Source organism: Myotis daubentonii, chromosome 17 (genome assembly GCF_963259705.1).
Source record: "Myotis daubentonii chromosome 17, mMyoDau2.1, whole genome shotgun sequence".
NCBI lineage: Eukaryota > Metazoa > Chordata > Mammalia > Chiroptera > Vespertilionidae > Myotis > Myotis daubentonii.
In genome coordinates this window covers 17,004,227-17,025,054 of record NC_081856.1, presented here as the reverse complement: position 1 = coordinate 17,025,054, position 20,828 = coordinate 17,004,227, and the positions used below count along the sequence as shown (strand labels likewise).

Sequence of the window (20,828 nt, the reverse complement as noted above, 5' to 3'; positions counted from 1 at the left end):
TGGGTTCCAGTCCAGTCTGTGACTTAGGACCTGAGCTACTCACCAGTATGATACACTGCCTTTATTTTATTAAAAAAATATATACCTTTATTAATTTCAAAGGGGGAGGGAGAGGGAGAGAGAGAGAGAAACATTGATCGGTTGCCTCCTGTATGTACCCTGACCAGGAACTGAATCTGCGACCTTTTGGTGCATAGGACAATGCTCTAACCAACTGAGCCACACCGGCCAGGGCCCCATGATAGTTTTGAAAATGTGGATGGATCTTTGTCGGGGAAACTATTCATTGTTGAATTACTATTCTAACTAAATCCACAAAACTACCTCAGAACTTTAAATATCTGCCCATCTTTAGTCCTGGCTGGTGTGGCCATAGTTTGGGAATCACCTGGTGCACCGAAAGGCTGCTGGTTTGATCCCTGGTCAGGGCTCATGCCAGGGTTGCGGCTTAATCCTCGGTAGGGGGTGTGCAGAAGGCAGCTGATGGGTGTTTACCTCTCACATCCATTTTTCTCCTCCCCCCCCCTCTAAAAATCAATTAAAAAATAAATATCTATTTGCCCAATTTTAACAGAGAACATTTAATTTCCATTTTCAAAGAAAACACATTTCTGATGAGTACAAATAAAGTCCACTACTACTTCACATTTCCCAGCCCCACCTACTAATAAGCACACTTCCATAATTCAGTTTCACATGATATAACGATGGTGTATTTGATGAGACAAAAGAGAAATAAGACAAAGAAATGGAAAAAATAAGACTAAAATATTAAATGATGAAATGACACCAGTTTTGATAAAAACAATGCACTCAGCAAAACCCAGGATCACATTTTTAAATGTCACTGAGACAAAACTCAAGGACAACAACACTGAATGCTGAATTCTAACTATCACCCGAGGCAAAGCCAGCAGCCACACAGGAAATAGTTAAACTCCATTTTCCTTTCTTGCTGTATTTCAAGTTATATCAAGTCATTTCTTTCCATTTTGCTGTTCTCAGTATGAATTGACAAGTCTGAACTCCCACTTATGTCTGCGAACTGTGGGGATTATGACAAGACTGTTTTTAATGCTTCAGAAGTCTCCAATGACTGCCCCACCTTCATCGCAGACCTCATGGCACGTCAGACGTGCAAGAAGTCGACCCGACACTGGGAGGTACTTTTTAGTAACAAGAAACAAAGATGATTCATGCTGCTAAGAGAGGAAGACAGAAACAGGACCATGATCGTTTTTTCTAGGTTCCTCCTTATACAGTAAATCAGGAAGGCGGCTTCACACCAACTTAGCTGGGGAGCCAGCTTCAGAAAGGCTATGCCAGTTCATGAGACTGTTTATGATATTACTTATAATTAATTATAATTTACGATATTACTGCTATAAAGTAATCTTACAGCAGAGACTTACTTTACGTTACCAACTGATTACCAGGAGGAAGGAAGCTAACTGAGTACACTAAAATTGGTTAACTTCTTTCTATTCCTGCTCATGCTTAAATATCCTAAATATTGTTGAGGGCTAAACCCATGCAAAGGTCAAAATGATTAATGAGTTACAGCAACCTCTAAATTGACTTCTGCTACCGTATGTGCAAAGTATTCTTTTAGAACAAATAGTTTCCTATCACTGGCCCACAAATGTAAGATTCGTATGGGGATCATGGAGAATGGGTTTCAGAGGAAAGCATTCAAGGCCATCCGGACAGCAATGTTCCATTCTGCGGGTCCCTCCCTGTCGTTAGGTGAGCTGGACCTGTGTTTCTGACTCTCAGCTGAATAACCCAAATTCTACGTAAAGCTCATATCCAGTGTTTTCCGTTCTTGGGCCAGAGTTTATGAGGGAGTCACAAGGAGAGGGGGAAAAAGAAGCCAGAGCTAGAGTGGCACGAGGTGAAAAGGTATTGTAAAACGCAGACTGCAGATTATCTGTGGGCAAAAGGAAACGAACATCTCTGTGCCCACGATATGCTCAGTCCCACCAGCTTCCGCCTGCACGTACCTGGCTGACCAGTTCAGGTATTCCCAAAGCTCTGTCAATCTCCTCCAGGCCATCGAAGTTCCGCAAGGCCAGGTAGAGCTGGTCCAGGAGGGCGCCCTCGTCGCTGGGAGACTCAGCGGCAGGGTGGGGGCACAGCAGGTCATCAGGGGAGCTGCCAAACGGCTGCCTGCAAAGACAAGACTTCGGCTTGGGCCCGTGGAAAAGCTAGCTGATCGCAGAACATTGTTATTCCTTAAGGACTGAAGTCTCAGTTGCCTTCTAGGGTCTTTGTAGTAAAATACTGTACCAGCTGGACACAGAACAAAATGACCTACGCGAGTCCACGGCCCGCCTGGCCATTAATGTTTCCACAAATGGACGCTGACCCCACAAGCACCTCTATATTTACTTTGCACTGAAGTGATCCAAGGACTTTTCCTGAACTTTACTAGGAAAGTCTGATTGATTGAATAGTCTTATTTCATAGGAGGCTGTGCTGACCCACCCGGGAGAGGCCAGAGCACGAGAGGCATATAAAAGCCACATGAATTTCTGAACTCGGCTGTCGCCAGTCTAAACTTCACTGGACTAACAGGAGCCTTCTTAGTCACCCATAAGCAAGACTTGGAAACATGAAAGCCCTCCTGAGTTGGCCAAGAGAAGCCGATCATGAACCTGCAAAGTATGTTTGTTAATCCTTATGGTAATAGATGATAAAACCATAATATTAAACTCCAAAGTCTATGGTATATAAAACTCCCATAACTGAAATTAACTGGCAAATTGGGGGAGATTTTTAAAAAGAGCTTCTGAGTCACTTTAACACCAACGGGGAAATGATACTTATCTTTCCAAAATAGTCTAAATTTGTACCCTTTGGGTTACTATATGATATCTTGGAGGAAATAACTTCATTCTTGAGTGAACACAGATTCATCAAGGGATGAAGCTGCTTCTTTAGCCCAGTTGAACACGCCATGTTTTCTGAAGATAGCTGAATATGCCACATTGGCCTAGAATCCAGAAATCCTGAAATGCTGATTACTAAAGCCAACAATTTCAAAAAGTTGTAACAACACAGTACATTAAAAATAATCTAGACTCTCCACTGATCCCCAGTTACTGGTAAAGAAAGGCACCTCAGCCCTAACTGGTTTGGCTCAGTGGATAGAGCATCGGCCTGTGGACTGAAGGGTTCCAGGTTTGATTCCGGTCAAAGGCATGTACCTTGGTTGTGGGCACATCCCCAATAGGGGGTGTGCAGGAGGCAGCTGATTGATGTTTCACTCTCATTGATGTTTCTAACTCTCTATCCTTCTCCCTTCCTCTCTCTAAAAAATCAATAAAATACATTTTTTTTAAAAAAAAAAAAGAAAGGCACCCCATTAAGTGTCCCTTGAGAATACCCTCACCTCCTGTCCCTGGCTCCAAGCCCGCAGCCCCACTGCCTCCGAGGCACTGGGCCCAGTTAAAGGACATAGGAGACCTCACATGAGCTACCAGCAGTTACACGCACGCACCAGCCACTCAGGCTCCCACCCACACTCTCAGCCTCTGCTCTCACTGGGGACTCTCCACCTGCCTCCTCTCCCCACCATTGCTGTGGTTCTCGGTAAACAGCAGGCACTAAAATAGCTCCCCCACGGCCGCCACCTTCCCAGAACTCACTTTTAAATACAAGTGTGATCCGATCACTCCTCACCGCTGCTTAGGGAGGGGAGGGAGGAGCAACCAGGAGAAAACCTCAGGACTGCATGTCATGGCGGCAAAGGCAGAAGGAAATGCCCGAGAAGTGACCAACATCTGGATGTGGTAAACTTCATGCAAAAAGAGCTCAAGTTGGCCAGAGTGGATGTCGGCTTTGTACCAGGTCTCTTAGGTTGAGCCCTCATTCCCCAAAGATGCTATTCACGTGGGGCATTCAAGTATTTCCTTTGTCTAGCTTTATTTCAAAATTTTCAATTCCTGTTTCTCCAGAAGCTTCATTCCTACACACACCCCTGGCCCCTCATCTCTCCACTGGTGATAGGCTCATGGGAAACCATACCATTACCCTCACTTTTCACATGTATTCCCCAAATCCTGCAAAAAAGTAGCAGCTACTACATGATGAGAAATAGTCAACACAAGAAACTTTACTCTCACGTACATTTCAAACAACAGAAAACCAAGTTAACTCAAAAAATTTGAATTTAATGTGAAAGCAAATCTTTCATGAAAGACAGCGGTTCTATTTCAAGAAAAAAAAAATCACTTTTATAAACCCAACAGAAATCTTCAAACAAATCATCTATACATTTTGGACTATATTTCAAACCTCTCTTTTACGTACCAGGTGAGCTAAGGAAAAAACACAATGGAACTACAGAAAATGGAAATTCAGCTACAATCAGTGACATGGGGATATGTTAGAGATTTAACATACTGTCTTTTTGAAATATGTACATAAACTAATGCTCGGTTCATAAACATTAACAAACTCATTCCTAAACAGGTGGGTTGTAACAACAAAATGGTGATGGTGACACTAACAGAGGGGATTTTTAGAAAGCACTGCTTTCCTTTTGTTTCAAGAGGGGTGTTGTTAGAACCTGTTATCATCACCTCTGAGGCTCTATGGCAGTAAGATTAGCTTGAAGTTGGTCTTAACTTTCTTCCAAACTCAGTTATTTATATACAATAAGTGGGATGAGTGCCTGGAAAGACGGAAATAACTTCTAAAGCGGCAAAAACACTTCGTTCACACAGTTCTTAGACACAGGCAGCCGGACACAGTGACCGAGGGGGCAGCACAGGCCACGCTGAGCCCCAGAACCTGCGTGGCACAGCTCACTCTGCGTTTGGACTCAGTAAAATCAGAATTCTTCCCTTTTAAACAAACAAACCAACCAACCAACCAACCAACCAACCAACCAACCAACCAGAACTCTCATCTGTTTGAGCAACTGAAAATCCTAATTTTGGGCTTAGGAGGAGTTCCCTAGAAACTCATCTTTCACATTTCATTCAAAAACAACTATCAAATGTTGGATTTAATCATTGCACTGTATTTTTATTATGTGTAAATTTCCATGGAAATGGCTGGGTTTATTTTTTACTATTTTTATTTATTTCAGAGAGAGAAAAGGAGAGGAAGGGGGGGGGGGAGAGAGAGAGAGAGAGAGAGAGAGAGAGAGAGAGAGAGAGAGAGAGAGAGATAAACCAATGATGAGAGAGAATCATTGATCAGTTGCCTTCTGTACACCCCCTACTGGGGATCAAGCCTGCAACCCGGGCATATGCCCTTGACCGGAATCAAACCTGGGACACTTGAGTCCGTAGGCTGACGCTCCATCCACTGAGCCAAACCGGTTCAGGCTGGGTGGGTTTTAACATACCAAATAAACATATTTAGGAAAGAACAACCCTCCCACACTGTGAAATTAGACTCGAAGTCTCCCTGTCTGTTCTTCCAGCCTCACTGCCACTCACAGTGCAGTGGGAGGACCAGCGGTGCTGGCATCACCTGGGCTTGTTGGGGAAGGCAGACTCCTGGGTCACAACCAGACCTGCCTCTCAGTGAGACCCCAGAGGCAGTTCACAGGCACAGTGGTTGAGCACTGATCTATAAACCAGGAGGTCATGGTTCCATTCCTGGTCAGGGCACATGCCTGGGTTACGGGCTTGATCTCTGATGGGGGGCGTGCAGGAGGCAGCCAATCAATGATTCTCTCTCATCATTGATGTTTCTATCCCTCTTTCCCCCTCTTTCTCTCTGAAATCAATAAAAACATATCCCTCTTAGCGAATGGCATACTGCAGGTGAGCACTCCTCCTTCTTTAGACAGTTATTAAGCAGTTTCCTTAATCTTTTTTTTCACTGCAATAACCAGCTCTCTACTTTTCTCACCAAACCTATTGCTGGGCACATATTCACCTTCCGCTATTTTTTAAAACGTCATTGAAACCTTTATTACTCACTTTACAGAAAGGAAGACGGGCACACACTGCAAACCTGCGCTGCGCAGCCCCGACTACGATGAAAGCATTACATCCCAGAGAGGGACTCCCTCAGAAATGTGCATTTTTAAGCAGCTCTGGAAATGAGGCCTGCCTGGGTGAAGCTCCAGAAACCCTGTTGACTTTCATCATTTGTGCATTTGATAAGAGAATTATATGATTTGAGACTAGAATAATCCCAGAAGCACATAAACATTCACTCTGCAAAAAGGTTTTCATGGAGCCTCCAACCCCAATTGTTTTTTAAAAAACATATATTTTATTGATTTCTTACAGAGAGGAAGGGAGAGGGACAGAGAGTTAGAAACATCGATAAGAGAGAAACATCGATCAGCTGCTTCCCGCACACTCCCTACTGGGTATATGCCTGCAACCAAGGTACATGCCCCTGACCGGAATCGAACCTGGAACCCTTGAGTCCGCAGGCCGACGCTCTATCCATTGAGCCAAACCAGTTAGGGCCATCCCCAACTCTTTACATATGAGCCTCAAGGCCAAATTCCTCCAGTTTACGTTTTCTAAGAAGTTTTCTTCCTGGAAAGCAAAGCCTGCATCCTGTGAGGGCCCACACTGCCTCTTGCTCAGGCCGCAGCTCTCTCCCTGCCCTAGGCTCTCGCCCACCCGGCCGGCTAAGCAGTGCCATCACTCAGGCCTCAGTCCCCTGTGCAACCTCAGCTTCCGTTGCTCTGCTAAAACCCAGTGAGATCACGCAGTATCACAACAGATGTTGCCTTTGCCGGGAATAACACAAAACACAGCGATGAGCTGAAACGCAGGCATTCTCCAAGCCACGGGTGATGGGTGCGTTTTTATCCATGAAGCAAAGCGAAGTCAAAGAGCTACTCTGAGACTGCTGGGCTGAGCTGAGGGATCCTGGGGGAGACCCAAGTAAGTAGTGACGTCACATCTGGCAGAGACCACTGCAAATTCTCCCTTAATAAAAGTGCCTTCAATTTCAATCCCAGATGTTTCACTGAGATCTGTTATGAACTCCCAGTAAAATTACCAATGTACTTAGGGAAACAGGTCAATCATTGGATTTAGAACTTCAAGAAATCCAGATATTGAAAGTATTGAATAAAAAAATTTAGAAATAATGATTAATGTAGTATTTAAAGATATAAACATAAATTCACAAAAACAGCCCTAGCTGGTTTGGCTCAGTGGATAGGGCATTGGCCTGCAGACTAAAGGGTCCCAGGTTTGATTCCGGCCAAGGGTACATGCCCCGGTTGCGGGCTTGATCCCCAGTAGGGGGCATGCAGGAGGCAGCCTATCAATGATTCTCTCTCATCATTGATGTTTCTTTCTTTCTAGCTCTCTCCCTTCCTCTATGAAATCAAGAAAAATATATTTAAAAAAAAATCACAAAAATAAGCAAGACGAAAGAAGTTGTGAAAAATAACCGGGCAAATAAAACTCTTAGAAATGAACAATATATACTAAATACCAGGTAGTATCAATAAATCCACACCTAGACACACTGTGGTAAAGCTACAACGCAGCAAACACAAAGAACTGTTCAAAAGCAATTAGAAAGAAAAGATCACCTACAAGGAAATGAAAATGATTAGACAGATAATCACAACCAAAAAAACTCAATAAACTTGATCAGACACCACATCCTTTTTCAAAAAACTATTTCAACGGCTTAATGTACAAAGTCTGAATTCTTCAGTTTGGTCAGGCACCAGCTATTAAAAGGAGAGGACTGACTCTGGGCACCGGCCTGTGTAAAATAACGTACAGAACTCGGAAAGCAGCTCTCCTGGACCTCCTGGGGGCTCAGACTCACCTGCTCTGGCTGGCGAAGGAGGCCTGGTCTATGGGCAGGATGCTCTCAGGCCACGGGGCGGTCTGGTTCGGAGGAGCTTGCTGTTGGCTATACTGGGCGCCCCCCATGTTCATCTCTAACTCAGATGGCCCTAGAAAAGGAGAAGACAACAGTCCAAAAATCTTACAGCTTGTAATCAGGGAAGGATCAGTTTCTGCTATGTAATACAAAGCAACACATCTGGTTTTTAGAAAATGAAAAAGACAGGAGGAACACTAATCAGGTGATACAGAAATACAGGCAGTGAGTATCAAGGCTAATCACCGCTCCCAGGGCGGTGCAGAGCAGCAGCTCTACGCCTCTTCTTGCCCTGAGGACCCTTTCCATTTTGTCAAAGAAGATTTTGTCTATGTGGGTTGTATCTTACTGAAATTTACTTTGTTGGAATTAAAATTGGCCAATACAAAAAATATTACTTCATCTAAAAATCATTATAATAAACCCAGTATATGTTAACACAAACTTTTTTGAATGAAAAAACAAACAAAAAAACGCAATGCCACTTTTACTGATGTTGTTTTATATTTTTGAAAATCACTTTAATGTCCTTTGACAGAAGAGAGTCACAATTTCCTACTTGCTTCCACATTCCAGCCCCGCGAGAGAAGGAGAGTGAGAAGGAAAACAGTGTCTTAGTGTGATTATGAGAATAGTCTGGGCCTGGCAGACCCCCTTTCCAAAGGGCGCCGGGGTCCTGGGCCGTCCTGTGAGAGGCGCTGGTCTGCGTGTGCTCCTGAACCTACTGGGTTCAGTGACTCTCCAAGGAGTAAGGGTGGAGCAGAAAGGAAGCCAGTAGCTCAGACATGCTCATTCTTAATAGCTCTTTTTAGAGGTTTAAGACTAATGATGATATGAGCTTTTTAACAATTTTATTGTTATCATTATCTGTAGACCTGTCTTCCATTACAATAGACTTCCATTATAATCAGAAAAACTCAGTTATACAGCAAAGCTCAAAAGCCAAGAGTGATGCCTTTCAATGATGAAAGACACACTAAATTAAATTTCTGGATATAGGTATTTATTACGATGTTTTTTAAATGAAGAAATATTAAAAAATATTTCCCAGTTTAATTTTGCATGGAATTCTGGTCATTTTTTAGCATTTCTCATGCAACCTCAAATGACAAGAATGTCATCTTTCAGAAACAATAACCCCAAATGCACTGGGCAGTTAAGCTGCTGGTTAGGAAAACAGACGCCAGAGGTGGGATGAGGAGTCTGCACCACCTCCTCCAAACAACCATGGCACCTTTCCATCATCAGTTAGCTCCTACTCATGGCACAATATCTAAGTATATGAAACAGAACATAAACGTCAACTTATCTGAGCTATGCTAATGTAGAAGAGGAAGGTTAATATGTCAATGATTAAAAAAATAATCTTGAGTATGAGCTGTATTGACCATTAATATGTTTTAACAATGGCTTTATTGAGCTATAATTCGCATAGCATACAATTTATCTCTTTATAGTATACCATCCAGTGGGTTTAGTATATTTACAGATTGTACAACCTCCACGACAATCAAGTTTAGAATATTCTTATCCTCCCCCAAAGAATGACCATTGGGAGTCACTCCCCATTGTGCTCCCACCCCCAGACTCCCAGTCCTAGGTAAACACTAATCTACTTTCTCTACAGATTTGCCTATTCTGGACATTTCCTATAAAGGGAGTCATGCAATATACCTGACCATTAATTTTTAATAACATGTGAACTGTATCCAAACAAAATTCTACTGATCCTCACGATTTGTGAGACGTTCCGTAAGACCTGCACCTTCGTGAGGACCGGGAGAGTAGGTTTAACAGTGGAGGGCAGTGGCCCAGGAACCCGCACTTGCAGGTCCTGAGGGGACCCTGATGTTCACCCAGAGTTAGGAACCACTGCTGCATCACTGAAATGCTTCTCCAAAATACACCATTTATATGGGACACTCACTGCCCATATAAGCTGAGATTAGGTAATTTAATGAAAAGAAAACATCACAAAGGTAGCTGGCTCTCGTAGGTAACTGAAAAACCTTGAAGTTTCTATACAGAGTTCCAGCAAAATCCCACTCATGCCAGCATGACGTGGAGGACACCTAAATGGCAAATCAGGAGCCTGTCTTGGGAGCACTTCTGGAGCTGTTAGTCTAGGAAGGCAGAAGCAAAGCCAGGAGCACCACCTTACCTAGATTCATGACCTGAGACTGAAGCATCTGCCTTTGGCCAGGCTGGCTGCTGGGTCTCATGGGGATGCTGGCGGCTGGATTCCGAATCATACCTCCTTGGAGCGTCCTGTTCATGGCGCTGGTGGTAGCAGCACAGGTGACTCGCACGGAACTCTGCGGTGCCCACTCCCCAGATGGCATGGTGGGCCGGGCGGCGTTACTACCTATCATCCCTGAAGGCAAGCCAGAGAAGACAGAGATATGCAGAAACTGAAAACATACTCAGCACGTGTGAACGCCACACAATCTTACTCTGAGCAAGACAACCAGTCTGCAATACGCAGCTAGCCCAACAGCTAAGGCCCTCACTGGGACAGATGCGGGCCGTTGGCTAAGAAATAAGAATTGGCAATTACTACAAAGTTCTTTACAACACGGACTTGCCACTCTTTATAGTTCGGAAAAGCTGTTAAAATTGTTCCCATATGTACTTAGAAACAGGTGCTGTGGCGTGTGGATAACCCCAACTTCCTTCCTCAGGAAGTGAATCACATTAGCTGATACACACGTCAATGCTTTACTTTCCAAAAGGGAGGTGAGGCCAAGAGGAACAAGGTAAAAAACTGATCATCAATACTCTAATCACAAACCAAAATCATGGAGACTATCCCGTGAAGCCCATGCCTATGCCTTTCAGAGCATTAGAATTTGTTAAGCTTAAAATTGCCGGGTAGCCTCCAAAGCACGGGGCAATGACCCGATCTTTCTACTGCGGCTCTTTGTAGCCAAGGCTGGGAACTCCTACTACTTCAACAGGCCTGGGCCGCCACATTCCTGAGTATAGATCTAGAATGGGTTCGGGCAGACTGGTAAAAATCCTTTTATGCTTGAGATGTTAATAGCTAGTTGACCACACATAATACAGGAGCACGACACTGGTAAGCAGGATCGGGAGCCTGCTTTCCCTCGCTCGGCCGCCGAGATGCTGGCAACGGCCAGAGATCTGTCAAGACCTGATATTCTAGAAGTTCTGGAAAATACCCAAGTGCAGACCCTTCATTTTGAAATGTTTAATGACGGATGTATAAAAGCTCTGCTTTCAAATACATGACTTGCTTTCATTTACTTTAGTTATAATAAACAACTAAAAATAGGGTATATTTAATAAATGGAGCAGCCATGTATGGTGGGTGGTTTTTTCCTGGAGAATGTGCTCTGTTAGGATGACTAAGAGTGAAGGACATTTAATTAGGTTGAAAAAGTTAGAACAATATTATGGTAACATATATTTAACAAACTATTTTAAGATTAGATTTAAATTTTACAAATATATAATAGGAAATAGGCATTTTAGCTTTCAAAAAATCTATTATCTAAACGACATAACAAGATTATAGAAAGTCCAGAAAGCAGAAGGTAAAACCATCCTTAATTCAACAACATTAATGCAATTATAACTGGGGGAGTTTCTCTCAGTGTTTTCTTTTTCAACAAAGCACAGGCAATTAATTGCATGATGACAGCCTGAATACCAGTGGTCTCTGGGCTGCTTAGAATTGAATACAGGTAAATCCCCAAGTTCTTACGTCAGGTTCCCACAAGGACTCAGGTCTTCTTGGATTCTGCTAATAAGAAGCCACCTTTAATAAGTCATTGGCTCCTGTTCTCTTATAAAATTTACATAAACCAATTATTTTATTTCTATAAATCAATAGTCTAAAAAATTATGCAAAATTTATATGGCACTATTTCTGTGAATATACAAATTAGTGAAGTAGTAAGTTCCTGGCACTTAGGATAGGTACCCAATTAGTATTTGTTGAATGAACTATTTTTTTTTTAAATATATTTTATTGATTTTTTACAGAGAGAAAGGGAGAGAGATAGAGAGTTAGAAACATCGATGAGAGAGAAACATCGATCAGCTGCCTCCTGCACATCTCCTACTGGGGATGTGCCCGCAACCCAGGTACATGCCCTTGACCGGAATCGAACCTGGGACCTCTCAGTCCGCAGGCCGACGCTCTATCCACTGAGCCAAACCGGTTTCGGCGAATGAACTATTTTTATACAGCATTGTTCATTGCTTTATGAAAAACAGAAAGTAAAAAAATCCATCTTTTCCCCTTAAATTGAACTCTTATTTTCAGTTAACTATCTAAATGGCAAATGTTTACAGGGATTACATACTAAGCTAAAAACAAAAATGAACAAACAAACCCCCCAAATTAAACACCCACCAATATAAGTTCTTTTGATAATATCTATTATTTCAGTACCTTTTTCTTTAGGCCCTCATTTCAACAAAGGAAGAAAGCTATAAATTGTGAGCAGTTCTTCATAAAAAACTGGAGATTGAGCCTGCAACCTGGGCATGTGCCTTGACTGGGAATTGAACTGTGACCTCCTAGTCCATAGGTCAACATTCAACAACTGAGCCACACCAGTCGGACTAAAGTTTTTATTTTTAATGAATATTTTTCTGAACGAGAATGGTATCATTTACAAACATGAAAGGTTGGCTGAATTTTAAACTTTTATTCTGAAATTCTCCAAACACAGATCATCAATTAACAGGAAGTTCTGGGATTATCAGCAGATTATCATGAGAAGCTGGCAACCACCAAATTATTTTACACACACCACCACAATGTCTCCAACAGCAACGGGAACAGAAGTGAAATGAGTCTATGGTATCCTATCTAATAAAAGAGAAAAATGGTAATTGGCGTACGACAATACCCTTTTCATTGGCTAATCAGGGCTATATGCAAATTAACCGCCAACTATGATTGGCAGTTAACTGCCAACAAGATGGCGGTTAATTTGCATATGTAGGCACAATGCAGGGAGGCGAAAGGGAAAGCAGGAAGAAGCCCCCTGCCACTGACAGTGATCAGAAACCCAGGGGGGAGCTAAGAGCTGGGGGGCAGGGCAAAGGCGGCCCTGGGGCCGCCTTTGCCCTGCCCCCCAGCCATGATCGGAGAATCAGGCGCCTTTGCCGCCCTGGCCAGTGATAGCAGGAAGTAGGGGTGGAGCCAGCGATGGGAGCTGGGCACGGTCGAAGCTGGCAGTCCCAGGAGCTAGGGGTCCCTTGCCTGGGCCTAAAGCGGAGCCCACGATCGCGGGGCCACTGCAGCTGTGGGTCCCCACTGCCCGAGCCGGACGCCTCAGCCGGGCGGAGCCTGCAACCGCGGGGAGCTGGGGGTCCCCTGCCCAGGCCTGACACCTCTGCCGGAGGCCTCAGGCCTGGTCAAGGGGCCGATCCGGTGATTGGTGATCGGAGGGTGATGAGGGTCAACTCCTCTGGCCAAGGCATCAGGCCTGGGTGGGGGGCGGAGCCGGGGATTGGGGGGATATGATGGTCCCCTGGCCCAGGCCTGAAGCCTGGGTCAGAGGCGTCAGGCTTGGGCGGGGGGTGGAGCACGCGATCAGAGGGAGATGAGGGTCCCCTGCCCAGGCATGATTCCTGGGCCAGAGGCCTCAGGCCTGAGCGAGGGCCAGAGCCAGTGATCAGGGGGAGATGGGGGTCCCCTGTCCAAGCCTGACATCTCTGGCGGAGGCGTCAGGCCTGGGCAAGGGCCAGAGCCAGTGATCAGGGGGAGATGGGGGTCCCCTGTCCAAGCCTGACACCTCTGGTGGAGGTGTCAGGCCTGGGCAAGGGTCCTCTCAGGCGATCGGAGGGTGATGGGGGTCTACGCCTCTGGCCGAGGCATCAGGCCTGGGCAAGGGGCCGATCCTGCGATTGGAGGGTGATGGGGGTCAACGCCTGAGGGCTCCCAGTATGTGAGAGGGGGCAGGCTGGGCTGAGGGACACTCCCCCCCCCACACACACCCAGTGCACGAATTTCGTGCACCGGGCCCCTAGTAGGAGTAATAATTAGCAACCTCTGAAAGTAATGATCACAGAGTAAAAGGCCAGCTTCCTGGAATGCTCTCCGATGCTTCCTGTACCACTCTCATGGTGAAAATCTGTACACTTTTCTTACATTCAAATGTTAGCTTCTAACATGAAAAATTTCATTGGAAGAATTCTACTAGTTTGATGTGGATGAAATACATCATTAGGTTACAGAACCCAGTAAAGTAACAGTGCATTTGAGCCCTTACCTGTGCTACTGTTCCCTACATTTCCTTGGTTTCCTATCATCCCTTGGTTACCCATCATTCCTGGCTGAGGTATCATTGAGTAGGGACTATTGTTTCTGATTGGTGGGAAGGGTCCAGCACCAGTTGGGCTTTGCAATGTGATGTCAAGTGGTAAATTCTGGTTTGGCAATAACCTGCCCAGTTGCCCTGGTCGTGGGTTATTAAAAGCTAAGGAGAGAACAGATGAAAATTAAAGGTTAACAAAAGTAGTGTTTAGGAAAAATGCTGTCTGTAAAATAACAACAGATATGCATGCCAGAGACCGCCTAAACAAAAGACAAATTCAGACAAAAAACAAGCAGTGTCAGAGTCTCCCAATCTAATCAACAAACAAATAATTTAATTATTCACATTCTTACAAAAAAAGAACATAACATGGCTTTCACCATATATTTTTTCCCAATGCTAGTCTCTAATATTCAATTGTATTTGCTAAGTAAACCACTCATATGGTGTTTTTCATGTTACATTATTAGAATTTAGTAGTATTGCTGTCACAGCTATCTACATACAGCACCAAACCCAGAAATATATGGTTTGAATGTTACAATTACATGTCTATACTAGATTTTTCCTAGAAGAATTAGGTTCAAGGTGTTGAATTTTAGTGGAAGTGAAAATCTTCAAGTGTAAACTGTTACCTGAAGTAATTATTAATGCTTTAGGACCCTAATCTTTACTCTTCCAAATATAGCTTTTTAGAATTCCAGATACATTTAGATTTGAAATGATTCTTGGGGTTAGTTCCCAAGATTTATTGTGTAATAAGCACTACACTAGTGCACTGTACTATTACACAGACAACCAGTAATTTGACATCAATGCTATTAAAATTTTTTAAAGTGTAAAGATATAAATTACAATTTATAGTACTAACGTATTAAATAATACCAAGTTTTCACTTTATCTGAATTATTATATAAACATAGTATGAAATAGAAAATTTAGAAGAAATGGTTCTTCACAATCAATAACAGAAATAAACTATTTAGAAGAATTAAGGCTTGGAATAGAAATGATATACATGCTTATTCAGGGCTTCCTCAGGGCTAGTTATGTGGGTTACCCACCAATAATTTGAACACTATTAGGAGGTACAGATGGAGGGGAAACCATGAGTTCACATGCAGTTTGTCCTCCAATTCCCCTGGATAATGAGCATGAACTTTCTAGTTTGTTTCTCACTCACTTCTCAACTCTTCGACTTGTGCTCTCGCGTGGTCCATAAGTAATCCTCCATTCCCCAAGAAATAGGCAGGTTTGAGAGATAACAGTAAAAGCTCGACTTTATTTTACCCTTTTTGGAATGATCAGGAATCCTTGAGAAAAGATCTAGTCAATAAATGTACCCTGTGATTTGACTGATAGTTGCCATTTCTGGTTTGAGAACCAATGCTAAGCTTTGGTCCAAACTGTTTTGGAAGGGGCGGAAGGGAATCATTTCCTCCATTCACCAATGAAACTCTAAGGAGGTTATCTAACTTCCTATAAATTATGTCCCTGGATCAGGAAACGTTTTTCTTCCATTCAAACTATTGGGCAACTTGAGGCAACTATCAAGTTTGTAAACTAAGTGTTCATAGTGAAGGTTCATCTTAAACTTACCTAAATAAAATTTAAAATAAAAAGAGTAAAATAAATGATAAAAATGTACTTAAGATAGTCTATCAAACTAACCAAACTTAAAATGCACTTAGAACACATTTGTATGATAAAGTTCCATGTAAAATTGATAGTTGTATGAGGATTCCTAAGAGGTAGGACAAGATGTTTTTAATGTGTGTAGCCCTTTCACATATAATGATTAGATATTTTGAGAATTTTTAGTAATATATTATTCCTAAAAAGTCAGCATAACTTTCTCATTTCCTACATTTTAAGTGTTCAGTTATATATTAAAACATAAAATCTATTTAAACTCCATTTCTGAAGGCAGTAGCTGAAATGCAGGGAACAATGAAGATCATCTAAAGAACTTTATGTATGTGGGTCAGCCAATCTCACTCCATGTTGATTCCCAGGGAATGCTGGGAAGCCACGTTCACGAGAATCCACTCTGAATACTGTTGGGAAGTACCAGGACAGTAGATGGTGCTATTTGACCATAAAAACCTTGAAGTGACTAAGCTGTTTGCATCAGATTTTAATAATCCCTGTTTCTGATGATGATTATATGGTATAACCATCAATATCTCATACTCACTGCTCTGGGAAATTCGCAGTGCTGTTTTCTGGGCTCCAACAGGTGTAACCGGGCTGTTTTCAGCTGTGAGTTGCATGAGGTCATTGATGATGGCTTGCTTGTCAACTGATCCAGCAGGGGCGCCAGGCCTCGTGTCTGGGAAAAGCTGTGGTAATTGACTATTCTGCAAATCATCCAAAATCTCCTCCAAGTTGTCCAGCTCGCTGCCAGGCTGCAGTAAACAACAGAAGAATTTATCCCGCCCCACTGTGAGCGTGGGCACCACAGGCCTGCTGGCAATTACAGACCTAGCTGGTCCAAGGCCCCTCAGCCAAGTAAAAGATGCAGACACATGCCCACCTCAGGCTCAACAGTCAATTGATCACCTTTTAAAAAATTAAATTGACAAAGAACATATAACTTAATCTCTTGGTCCTAAATTTCCTCCTCTGTAAAAAGAGAGACGGCTAAAATAGAAAGACAGGTCTCTTCCAGCATCGTGACTCATTGGCAATTTACAAATTCCCCCTTATTTTATGCTAGTAATTCAATTATTCACGAGAATGCATATTTCTAATTAACCAACAACTTACAGTCCAGATCTAGATTTTGTAGTTTATTTCCCTAAGAAATGACAACAGTAATAAATGCTGTTAGAAAATCTGATCCAAATTTACATGTCAACAGTACTTAGTAAATGGTGATTCTCTTTTAGGACTTTTTTTAAATTAAAAAATGTATTTTTATTGATTTCAGAGAGGAAGGGAGAGGGAGAGAGAGATAGAAACATCAATGATGAGAGAGAATCATTGATCAGCTGCCTCCTGCACGCCCCACACTGGGGATTGAGCCCACAACCCAGGCATGTGCCCTGACAGGGAATCGAACCGCGACCTCCTGGTTCCTAGGTGGATGCTCAACCACTGAGCCATGCTGGCCGGGCAGGACTTTTTTTTTTTTTTTAAGAGCACGGGGAGTAAAACACAAATCAGCTTGCAGCAATGGCAACCATGACAGCTAAACACTGCCCTTTCAACTTGACTGGTGGTTTTTCCTGCTTGTACTTTCAGTTTCGAATAACACTGGCTTTCTCATCACTCACCAGCTTAGGTGACAATATGTAGGGAAGAAGCAGGATGAAAACAGGTTGTTCCTAGACACAGCACCTATCAACTGACTTCACAGAAGCCATATCTAATTTCATTTCAGTTACCAACATAAAAATAATAAGGTAAATATCACCACCGTGTTATACTTGGTGGTTTTCTTCCAGCAAGCCCAACTAATTTCCATATTCTTTTAAGTAGAACCTACCTATGTGCCAAGTATTTAAAACCAGACAGTGCCAATCACACTAGAAGATGGCTAAGTTACACACGAGGGTTACTTTTCTAGTGAAGAAAGTGGTAAGAATGATTTTCTTGATGTGTAGGTGGAAAAACGTAAGTATAAGTCAGGCAATTTCCCCAAAGTCACTGAATGGACTTTGAATCCTTGACCGTGACTAACCCTTTTGTCTACACTGGCAACTCGAATGAAATTGCTTACCTCCAACATGAGGCACAGTTAAGCAGAAGGGCTTACAGTTTTATTCTATGTACAATCCTGTTTCCCATGTAGAGGTTGGACTTGTTAATGTTTTTGCAATTTATGGCAAATATAATAGGGATCCATTTTCTTGGGTTACAAGAGGACTTTCTGGTTAGGTTAGCCACTCATTTCTAACAAAAGACAGAAGCATCAAACATGAGAGAGACACATCTCAGGTGAGGTTCCACAGTTAGCACCCCTTGACAGTTCCAGGAAGGCACCTCACTGGATGTCCCCTCCAAGGGCAACAGAGCCAGTGTCTCCTGCTGAGAGGAGGCACATGGCTGCTTGGCTGAATCCTAAACGGTAAGAAGTTGCGCTTGAAAGCCTGGTGCTGCATTTTCACACTATTACAGGCACAGGGAACCAAACCCGGGTGAACTCTGTCACGCACCTCACCATCACTGCACTAGGGCTCATACTCAGCGGGCGGAATGGTGGCAAAACTGCTCACACTATTTAACCACTTAATAGCCGCCTCTTCCTTTCTGAATGCATGCAGACGATTTTGTGTAAGTTAGATGGACATGTAAAGTGAGTCCATTACACATCTATCTGTATCACGTTCTGCTGAATCCGTAAGTATAAAGAGCAGTGTAAACATTTACTGCTCTCCCACAACTGCCTGGAACACAGTAATGGCCACTCCGTCAACCCGATGACTTCTTTTCACTATATTAATCTGTATTCTAAAACATTTCCCCAGGATCAACTACATTTCTTATAGAAATTCCTATAATTTCTCAGAATAAATGATCCATAAAAACGTGTGATATCCTTATAGTGGTGCCATGAAAAAGCTCGAGATTAGCCCTGGCTGCTTTGGCTCAATGGATAGAGCGTCAGCCTGCGGACTGAAGGGTCCTGGGTTTGATTCCAGTCAAGGGCATATGCCCAGGTTGCGGGCTCGATCCCTAGTAGGGGGCATGCAGGAGGCAGCCAATTCTTTCTCATCATTGATGTTTCTATCTCTCTGTCTCTCCCTTCCTTCCTCTCCGAAATCAATAAAAATTTTAAAAAAGCTTGTGATTAGAAGAGGTCCAAAGAACCTGGGGAAGTGTGTGGCCGCCCTAGGAAACCAAAACCGCCCTGGAAATTGCTGCCTTGTAGAGCACTTCAGAAAGCGGCCCTGGAAGACCATTGTGTGCGTGTGCGTGTGCGTGGTGGTGAATGAGGTGGCTGTTCTAAGTGATAAAGCTGCTTCTTGAGAAAGCTTTGCAGACTACTTTGGATGAGAAGCATCCAGAATAAATAGGTTCATATAAACAATCATAAAAAATAAATCATTTTCCTCATTGCTATTGTGTAAATAAATATATTGTCCCTCAATCCGATATGTGTAAAGGAAAGTTTTTGTACTATGAATTAACAACAGTCTGGTCTAGGCTCCTGCCTTTTATTTTTACCTTTACTGTTTCCATTACAATGAAATTATCCTTTAAGCCATCTCAAACAGAAAAATAAAAATCAGCGTTTCAAAGACTTCTACTCTTGTGTATAATGAGTTTAAAAGCCATGCAAAATGAATAGGCTGTAGACATTTAACTACTGACACTATTTGAGTTCATTTAGTGTGCTCTCAGAAAGATACACTATGAAATTTTCCCCATGAGATAATATTGCTTTGCTTACATTTATTCTTGTCAATTTTTGGAGTACACATTTAATGCTAATCTAATTGTCTTAAGTTTACTTTAAATGTTTCTCTTCAAGGAAATGAAGTTCAAAATGCCTATACTCCTTTGGTTGTTCAGCAATAAAATTGGACAAATATGGCATTTTTTTCTGTAGTCATGCAAGTGTTGGAAGCGATGGATTTGATCACATTAAGTTTCTGATCTAACATTTTCTTCCCTAAATTAAAAAAAAAATTTAAAATTTATTTAAGAGAGAGGAAGGGAGAGGGAGATATATACATCAGTGATGAGAGAGAACCATTGATCGGCTGCCTCCTGCACACGCCCTAGTGGGGATGGAGCCTGAAACCCAGGCATGTGCCCTGACCAGGAATTGAACCATGATCTGGTTCATGGGTTGGCACTCAACCACTGAGCCATACCAGTCAGGCTCCTTCCCTAAAATTTTTGTAAGCTTTAATTCTCATCCAAAGTTCTTTTAGTCAGCCCCTCTTCACTTTTTAGGCATGATTTCTTCACAAGACAAAAAGATTGATGCCTTCTTTTATAAGGCTTTGCCAAGATACTTCGAAGTTTTGCTTAGGCATCTATTCGAATGCTCAAATTAGCCACATCAATTGAAATAGTTAGTTTAAACTATTTCAGGCAGAAAATGAGTCAGGAAGATTTTCATACAAGTTCTACAAAATGAAAATTGAACATGATTTCTTTAATTTTTCATTTTTCTGGTTTTATGAATTTTTCATGTCAAATTACTTGTTCTCTGAAGCAAACATAAAGAGCACATGCATTTTAATAACACAAGCATTCTAATAAATTACTAAACATCTTTTCAAAATTTTAAATAAAAAGTGTAATTTTACTACATTTGCATAACATAAAATTATTAAAACACGGTAATCTAATTTACCACATTTGAAGGGAAATACTACAGTGTAAGATATAGTTTGCCATTTTAATGGAACCAAATACAAGAAGAAAAAATTTTTAGACTATTTCTAAACCCTCATCCTATGTAGCCCAGTAGCATTAGAAAGAACATAAGTTCCATTTGGAGGGGTATCAACGGACTCTATTGTGTAAATAAGTATATAACTTCAAAGTTGGTAAACAAACTGGAAATGTTGCTGTCATTACTTCCTGTTGGTTATGAAGTGCCTAGAAACAAATGTTTAAATACTCTGCGCAGTACAGAAGACTATTTTAGGTAAAATAGCATCACCGGAATACTTCCTGTCCTAATCAGTTAGTGATTGGTTAAACACACACTTGGGTAATGGCTCTTTGCTGAGTCAA

The 20,828-nt window shown here is 42.4% G+C and overlaps 1 protein-coding gene across 15 annotated transcripts in view; it reads right to left on the bottom strand.

The window, feature by feature from the left end:
* The window catches only part of NCOA2 (nuclear receptor coactivator 2), a 273,087-nt gene that overhangs the window by 16,039 nt on the left and 236,220 nt on the right, over positions 1 to 20,828 (bottom strand). For 13 of the 15 annotated variants that reach the window (XM_059672931.1, XM_059672926.1, XM_059672928.1 and 10 more), the window contains 5 exons: positions 16,327 to 16,537; positions 14,085 to 14,291; positions 9,995 to 10,207; positions 7,777 to 7,906; positions 2,004 to 2,169 (listed from right to left, as the gene is read on the bottom strand). In XM_059672931.1, the coding sequence (XP_059528914.1) occupies positions 2,004 to 2,169; positions 7,777 to 7,906; positions 9,995 to 10,207; positions 14,085 to 14,291; positions 16,327 to 16,537 (927 nt within the window). The remainder of the gene's footprint in view (positions 1 to 2,003; positions 2,170 to 7,776; positions 7,907 to 9,994; positions 10,208 to 14,084; positions 14,292 to 16,326; positions 16,538 to 20,828) is intronic. The other 2 variants (XM_059672932.1, XM_059672933.1) reach the window with 1 other exon arrangement.